Consider the following 8356-nt stretch of genomic DNA (forward strand, 5'->3'; position numbering starts at 1 on the left):
CCGGCAACTTCGCCGACGGCCCAGATCTCAACTGGGGCTACGGCGGCGCGGTCTTCGCAGCCGGCGGCTGGAGCGCGACGCGGTGCGCGTTCACGGACAACATCGGCGACTACCAGGGCGGGGCCGTCTTCGTCGGCGGCGGCAGCACCTACTTGGACTCCTGCACGTTCGCGGGCAACGCGGCGCCGTACAACGGCTACGGCGACAACGTCGGGATGGGCGGCTCCGCCGAGGTCTACGCACTGTCCGTCACGACCGACGAGCAGGACTGGTACCTGCGCGGCGACGCCTACGGCACGCTCGCGCTCTGCGACACGCCGGGCGTCGTGGTGACGGGCTCGAAGGCGAGCTTGGCGACGGAGGACTGCTCGTGGGCCCCCGCGGCGTTCTGGCCCGCGCCGTCGGCCGCGCCGACGACGTCCGGCTACAGCTACCTCTACGAGTACATCACCTTCTCGTACAGCTACGGGTCGACGCCGACCGCGTTCGCCGACAAGAGCGAGCTCGAGACCGCCGTCGACGCGTGGCTCGCGGACTCGGACGCGGCCGAAGAGACGTACGGCCACATCAGCGCGTGGGACACGTCGAAGGTGACGGACATGTCGGAGCTGTTTTGTGGTGCTTCTTGGGCCTGCACGCATTACAACACGAACGCGCAGTCCTTCGACGACGACATCGGCGGCTGGGACACGTCGTCCGTGACGGACATGAGCTACATGTTCCTCGATGCTGGCGCTTTCAACCAGGACATCGGCGGCTGGGACACGTCGTCCGTGACGGACATGAGCTGGATGTTCTACAGTGCTGACGCCTTCAACGGGGACATCGGCGGCTGGGACACGTCGTCCGTGACGGACATGAGATACATGTTCGGCAGAGCTTCCGCCTTCGACCAGGACATCGGCGCCTGGGACACGTCCTCCGTGACGGACATGAGCACCATGTTCTACTACGCTGACGCCTTCGACCAGGACGTCGGCGCCTGGGACACGTCGTCCGTGACGAGCATGAGCTCCATATTCCAAGGGGCTTCCGCCTTCGACCAGGACATCGGCGCCTGGGACACGTCGTCCGTGACGGACATGCGCGGCACGTTCTACGGCGCTGACGCCTTCAACCAGGACATCAGCGCCTGGAACACGTCGTCCGTGACGGACATGAGCTACATGTTCTACAGCGCCAACGCCTTCGACCAGAACATCGGCGCCTGGGACACGTCGTCCGTGACGGACATGAACTACATGTTCTACGACGCTTCCGCCTTCGACCAGGACATCGGCGCCTGGGACACGTCGTCCGTGACGAGTATGAGCGCCATGTTCTACGTAGCTGACGCCTTCGACCAGGACATCGGCGCCTGGAACACGGCGTCCGTGACGGACATGAGCTACATGTTCGGCCAGACTTCGGCCTTCGACCAGGACATCGGCGCTTGGGACACGTCGGCCGCGGCGGACATGAACGCCATGTTCTACTACGCTCGCGCCTTCAACCAGGACATCGGCGCCTGGGACACGTCGTCCGTGACGGACATGAGCAGCATGTTCTCGCGTGCTTCCGCCTTCGACCAGGACATCGGCGGCTGGAACACGGCGTCCGTGACGAGCATGAGCTACATCTTCTACGAAGCTGACACCTTCAACCAGGACATCGGCGCCTGGGACACGTCGTCCGTCAAGTACATGCGCTCCATGCTCCGGGGTGCTTCGGCTTTCGACCAGGACCTCGGCTGGTGCATCTCGAGCAGTGTCTCGGCTTCGGATTTCGCCTCATCTGCCGGCTGCACGGTCACCGACTGCGGCGTCACCTTCGGTTCGGCGACCTGCGCGCCGTCTCGCGCCCCGAGCTACGCGCCGAGTACCTACGCCCCCACGACCTACGAGCCCAGCCAAGTCCCGACGGCCTCCCCCAGCTACGCGCCGACGTCCTGCCGCGACGTCTTCACGACGGCCGTGTGCGCGGGCTTCGTCGCGATCACCGCGGACGCGTGCGAGACCGTCTTCTGCCTCGACGGCTGCGGGCACGCCGGAATGTGCGACCTGACGTGCGGGAGTTGCTGGGAGAGCGCGACGCCGGTCGTCGCGCCGACGAGCGGCCCGACGAGGACGCTCGACTCGCCGAGCTCCTCGCCGAGCTCCGCGCCGACCGCGGTCCCGAGCGCGCCGACGGCCCAGCCCAGCTTCGGGCGCAGCTCGTACGTCCAGGTCGTGCTGGCGGCGCACGCGACGGACAGCAAGGTCGCCCAGGTCTACGTCGAGCTTTCGTCCGACGTCGGCGAGTTCACGTCCGTCCTCGTGACCGCGACGGCGAACGTCGAGCTCGTCGAGGCGCGGCTCGCCGGCGACGACGAGGGCATGTTCTTCCGGACCGAGGACGACGTCGGCTGGTTCGGGCAGGCGCGCGCGTCGGGCCACTGGGCGGACCTCGTCTTCGGCGACGGCTTCGACTTCGCGACGCTCGACGTGTCGTCCGTGTCCATCTCGGACTCGCGGCGCCGGAGCGTGGGTGAGGACGCGATCGTCGTCTACGAACGAGCGGGAGGCTCCGACGAGGCCCTCGTCGTGGCGCGGCTCCTGGCCGGGTCCGAAGACCAGCTGGAGATCTCCGTCATCTCCGCCGCGACGCTCTGCGCGGTCGGCTTCGGCTGGCAGGCCAACGCCAACGCGACGTCGTACGAAAAGAGCTTCTCCGGCAGCGTCGTCGCGAACCTCGCGGGCGAGCGCGTGGCCATGTACACGACGGACTGCCTCGAGGGCGGACGCGCGCACGAGCTCGCGACGCTCCGCTTCGACGACGAGTTCTTCATCGAGCGCTTCGGATTCCTCGAGCTGGTCGCGACGAACGCCGCGGGCGTCTCGCTGCCGAACGTGTCGTCCCTGGTCTACCTCAGCTCCGAGGCGGCGACGCAGACCCCGACGCTCGCGCCGACGCTGTCGCCGGCGCCGACGCGCGTCCCGACGACCGCGCCGACTGACTTCGAGACCTTCTGCGGATCCGTCCCGGGCGACGTCGACGGCCTCGACGGCGTCGACGTGACGGACGCTCTGCTCATCGCCATGTACACGCAGGATCTGGCGCTGCCGACGACGACGTGCTACGAGCGCATCGATTTCGGCTGTGGCGACGTCAACCGGGACAACGCGACGTCGATCCTCGACGCCGTCCTCATCGCGCGGCACTACGTGGGCCTCGTGGAGTTGGTGTGGCCCGACTCCCCCACGAGGATCCCGACCTACTCGCCGACTGCGTCGTTCTTGCCGTCGTACCTCCCGACGACCTCGGACCCGTCGATGATGCCCACAGGCGAGCCGACGTACGAGCCGAGTGCGGCGCCGTCCTACACGACCCCCTTGCCGACGAGAAGCCCCGCACCGACGTCCTTTGCTTTCGCATCCAAGGCCGATCTCAAGATCGCCGTGGACGCGTGGCTCGCGGACGCGGACGCGGCGGAGGCGATTTACGGCCACATCAGCTCGTGGGACACGTCGAAGGTGACTGACATGTCGTCCATGTTCTTCTACGCTGATGCCTTCAACCAGGACCTCAGCGGCTGGGACACGTCGGCCGTGACGGACATGAGCGCCATGTTCAACTATGCTTCCGCCTTCAACCAAGACATCGGCGACTGGGACACGTCGAAGGTGACGAGCATGAACTACTTGTTCGAAGAGGCTCACGCCTTCAACCAGGACATCGGCGCCTGGAACACGGCCTCCGTGACGAGCATGAGCTGGACGTTCAGCTATGCTTTGGCCTTCGACCAGGACATCAGCGATTGGGACACGTCGTCCGTGACGAGCATGTTAGGGATGTTTGACAGCGCGTTTCGATTTGACCAAGCCATCGGCGCCTGGGATACGTCAAGGGTGACAGACATGGGCGGCATGTTCATCTACGCTGACGACTTCGACCAGGACATCGGCGCCTGGGACACGTCGTCCGTGACGGACATGTCCGGCATGTTCTCCTTCGCCGACGCCTTCGACCAAGACCTCGGATGGTGTCTGTCGAGCAGTGTCTCGGCTTCGGATTTCGCCTCTGATGCTGGCTGCACGGTCACCGATTGCGGCGTCACTTTCTCCTGCGAACCGCCCACCGTGGCACCGTCGAAGACGTTCGCGCCGACGTACTCTCCGACGGCGTCGACGCCGTCGTCGATCCCGTCGCCTCAACCCTATCCGTCGCCGACACAGATGCCGACGCGCGACCCAGAGCCCTGACGAAGTTCGAAATATCGATGGTGAAGCTCCCGCCGCGCAGGTATGGGCCTACAGCCGCGCCGAGCGAGATGCCGGCTCCTCAACCGTCGGCGATCTACGCGCCCACGCCGCCTCCCCTCGACTCGCGCCGCCGCCTCGACGCGCGCTCGGCCCAGCTCCTGCTCGAACCCGCGCCCGAGGGCGGCGTCGCCATACACGTCGACGCCGAGTCCTACGCCGCCCTGTCCATCAAATTCTCCGCGACTCTCCAGAACTACACGTCCGCGCTCTCCCACGGCGAGTTCGTCCAGGGCGCGTCGGGCATCTCGTGGTTCTCGACGGAGTCCCAGCCCTCGGGGACCTTCGCCGTCGCCTACTTCCCGGAGGGCTGGGCCGAGGTCGTCGAGGTCGTCGTCGGCGACGCGGACGGCGTCGCGTACGACGTCGCGATCGTCGTCGCGCCGACGTCCGCGCCGTCGCCCGCGCCGACGGCCACACCTACGACCGCGCCGACAGCCGCGCCGTCCGCCGCGCCAACAACCACGCCTACGACCGCGCCGATGCCCGAGCCGTCCGCCGCGCCGACGTCCGCGCCGTCGCCCGCGCCGACGGCCACACCTACGACCGCGCCGACAGCCGCGCCGTCCGCCGCGCCAACAACCACGCCTACGACCGCGCCGATGCCCGAGCCGTCCGCCGCGCCGACGTCCGCGCCGTCGCCCGCGCCGACGGCCACACCTACGACCGCGCCGACAGCCGCGCCGTCCGCCGCGCCAACAACCACGCCTACGACCGCGCCGATGCCCGAGCCGTCCGCCGCGCCGACGTCCGCGCCGTCGGTCAATCCGACGGCCACACCTACGGCCGCGCCGATGCCCGAGCCGTCCGCTGCGCCGATGCCCGAGCCCTCCGCCAGGCCGACGCCCCAGCCGACCTCCCGGCCGACGCCCCGGCCGACGCCCAAGCCGTCCACTGCGCCGACGCCCATTCCTGGAGATCCGAGCGCTGCACCCGTGTTCGCGCCGACGCCCCAGCCGACGCCCCAGCCGACGCCCCAGCCGACGCCCCGGCCGACGCCCCAACCGACGCGGAAGCCGACGTGGAAGCCATCGCCCCAACCGACGCCCCAGCCGACGCCCGCGCCGTCAGTCTCGACGGTCGCTATCGACTTCTGCGAAGACAGCACGTCTTGGTACTTCAAGAAAACGAAAAACACGTGCTCGGAATACGTCTCGAAGAAGGCGAAGAACTGCAAGAAGCGGGACGAGTTCGATGTCAAGGGCCAGGTCCGCGCGGCGTCCGCCGATGCGCGCGCGTGCGCGCGAAACGCCCCCGCCGCAGGTCGCGTGCCCAGCGACGTGCGGCGAGTGCGAGGTCGAGGTCGACGACGCCGTGTGCGCCGACTCGACGAGCTGGTACTGGAAGAAGAGTAAGTACGACTGCGACTACGTCGCGAAGAAGTCGAAGCTGTGCAAGAGCAAGTACGCGGACGAGAGCGACGTGTCGAGCAAGGAGCAGCGTCCTGTGGCCGTGACGATTTTCGAGAGATCTCCTCTGGGAAAACGATGAAAAATCGTTACCGTCATGCTTGGTAGGCAAGGAGGCCTGTCCCGTCGCGTGCGGCGAGTGCGAGGAGGAGTGCGCCGACTCATCATCTTGGTACTTCAAAAAGACGAAGAATACATGCGAGAAGTTTGTGGCCAAAAAGGCGAAGAACTGCAAGAAAACGGATAGCTTCGACGTCAAAGCTGAGGACGCGTGCGCGCTGACCTGCGGCACGTGCTAGCCGCAACCCAGATACCCCAGCCGGCCCCCTTTCCCTTCAATTATTCCCCGCGGCCCGGCTTAACCACAAGTCAGTAATTCGACCAGCCACCGAAATCCACGCGACCGCGAACCTAACGACGACGGCCCGGTCACTTGGCGAACTGCGCACGTAAGCACTTTTAGACCGGCGCGGCCCGGGCCTTGGCGCCGTCGTCGAGCGCGCCGTAGCCCGCGGGGGCCCCGTCGTCGCCCCGCGGGCCGAAGCGGCGGTAGGCCAGCGCGAAGGCGCAGAGGACCCAGAAGAGCCAGAAGAGCGCGAGCCGCGGTTCCAGTGCTCGCCCGCGCCGCGCTGGAACTTCATCCCCTGTCGCAGAAGTGTCGCCGGGGTGCCGAGAGAGCGCGAAGAGTGTCTCGAGCGATATGATTGGCCAGTCGATGCACCGACTCGGAAGAAACGTTGCTCCCGAGGGCTTATCGACAAAACAAGCAGCCCGCACCACCGACGTGACCATGCTGAAGAAGGAGCGCTCCGGGAGGGGCATCGTGAACAAGGGCAAGGACCTCGACCGCCCGTCCATCGCCGAGGAGACGAAGAGCCACGTCGCCGACTCGTTCCACGTCATTAAAAAGCACGGCTACCTCGAGAAGCTGAGCCGGGGCGCCATGGCCGGCTACCAGAAGCGCTACTTCGTGCTGTCGGGCCCCTACCTCAAGTACTACAAGACGGACCAGCGCAAGGAGCTCCTCGCCGCCGTCGACGTGCGGCCCGTGCTCCTCGAGGTCGGAAGCGACGCGCGCATGAAAGCCAGAACGCTCTCGCTGCGGCTGCCGCACGAGGACGCGCGCTTCGTGCTCCGCGCGGAGAGCCCCAAGGACCGCGACGCCTGGCTCCGGGCCATCGCCGAGGTCCAGGTCGAGGCGAAGCGCGACTCGAGCGCGACCTGGGCCGACAGCGACAGCCTCAAGATCGTCGCAGGCGGGGCGGACGGCGCGAAGGCGGACGCGCTCCTCGCGGCCGCGCGGGCCCGGGGCCGCGCGGACCTCGAGAGCCCCCGGGCCTCCGAGGCGCGCGCGTCGACCTTCGACGGCCGCCACGTGTCGTCGCTGACGGCCGCGTCCGTCGTGCCCGTCAGGGCAGCAAAAGAGAGCGAAATTCCCAACTTCAAAGGCTCATATCTCGGCCGTTTTCCACTCGTTTCGGCTGATTTTTGGACGAGCGATCATCTCTCGGAACAGTCTCGAAGCGTGGATGCTTTTTTCGGAACGCGCGCGCGCGGAACACTCACGACAGCCAGGGCGCGTTCCGGTAAGCCACGGCTGACTTTGTTTTTAAGGCGGAGAGTGGGCGCGGGGCGTGGCGACCGCATTTTCATGAAGCCAGTGTTGCCGGTTTGGATGAAGTTTTGAAGCTCCAGAGAGCATGAGCGCGTGCTAGTTCGTGACCGAGCACGCCGGGACATGCCAGCGGGCGCCCAGCGGGAGATCTCGTACAGCGCCTTCGCGCCCTTCTTCGTGCTGCCGACGCTGCTCGTCGTCGTCCCGCGCTGCGCGGCGCACCTCCGCGGCTACGTCTTCGGGGGCGTCATCTCGGCCTTTGGTTCTTTTTCCTACTACAACTGGTTCGCGTCGCCCTGATGGACCTGGAGCGGCGCCTCGCCTACTACCTGCCGCGCCTCGAGGCGACGATGGCCGCCGCGGAATCCGCGGTCGCGGAGCTCGAGCGCGCGCGGGAAGGCTTCGCGCCCGCGCGCTGGTTCGGGGCCTACCTCGCGGCGCAGGACGCGCTCGCGCTCCACGTCACGGGCGAGGTCCGCGGCGCCGCGACCCTCGAGAACTTCGAGTACCGCGACGCGCGCCTCGTGGAGGCGCGCTACTACTCGGACGCGAAGACCTACTCCGGCGAGGCCGAGGACGACGCGAACGAGGCGCTGCGGCGCCTCGCCAAGGTCCTCGACGAGCAGCCCTCGAAGCAGCTCCGCAGGACCGTCGAGCGCCTCGGCCTCGCGCTCGACGGCCTGCTGGCGCGGAAGGACGACGTCGCGCGCGGCCTCAAGCGGTCCGAGGCGTTCGCCGTCGCCGCGCTCGGCCGGGGCGCGTCCTGCGCGTCCCTCTACCCGCGCGAGGAGCTGCGGGGGCCCGGGTCCCTCCGCTGGCGCCGCGGCGACGCCCTGGACGGCGGCCCCGCGCCGGGCCGCCTCAAGCGGCGCCGGAGGGAGTCGGACTCGTCGGACGACGACCTCTTCGAGGGCGACCTCGGCGCCCTCAAGTCCGCCGCGGGCGCCGACGCGGCGGCGCTGGCGTCGTCGCGCGACCGCGCCGACGACGAGGCGGCCCGGGCCGTCGACGAGCCCGAGCGCGCCGCGCGGGTCAAGAGGAAGATGGCGACGGGT

General features: G+C 67.9%; 1 protein-coding gene across 1 annotated transcript in view; it reads left to right on the forward strand.

Moving 5' to 3' along the window:
• Window positions 1-5985, forward strand: part of AURANDRAFT_61463 (hypothetical protein) — a gene marked incomplete at both ends in the record, with an annotated part of 11480 nt that extends 5495 nt beyond the window's left edge. The window contains 6 exons of the mRNA XM_009034964.1: window positions 25-442; window positions 1913-3032; window positions 4376-4665; window positions 5116-5485; window positions 5541-5718; window positions 5795-5985. Of these exons, the coding sequence (XP_009033212.1) occupies window positions 25-442; window positions 1913-3032; window positions 4376-4665; window positions 5116-5485; window positions 5541-5718; window positions 5795-5985 (2567 nt within the window). The remainder of the gene's footprint in view (window positions 1-24; window positions 443-1912; window positions 3033-4375; window positions 4666-5115; window positions 5486-5540; window positions 5719-5794) is intronic.
• Window positions 5986-8356: the final 2371 nt, after the last annotated feature.

The sequence above is a fragment of the Aureococcus anophagefferens genome, assembly GCF_000186865.1.
Source record: "Aureococcus anophagefferens unplaced genomic scaffold AURANscaffold_2, whole genome shotgun sequence".
NCBI lineage: Eukaryota > Pelagophyceae > Pelagomonadales > Pelagomonadaceae > Aureococcus > Aureococcus anophagefferens.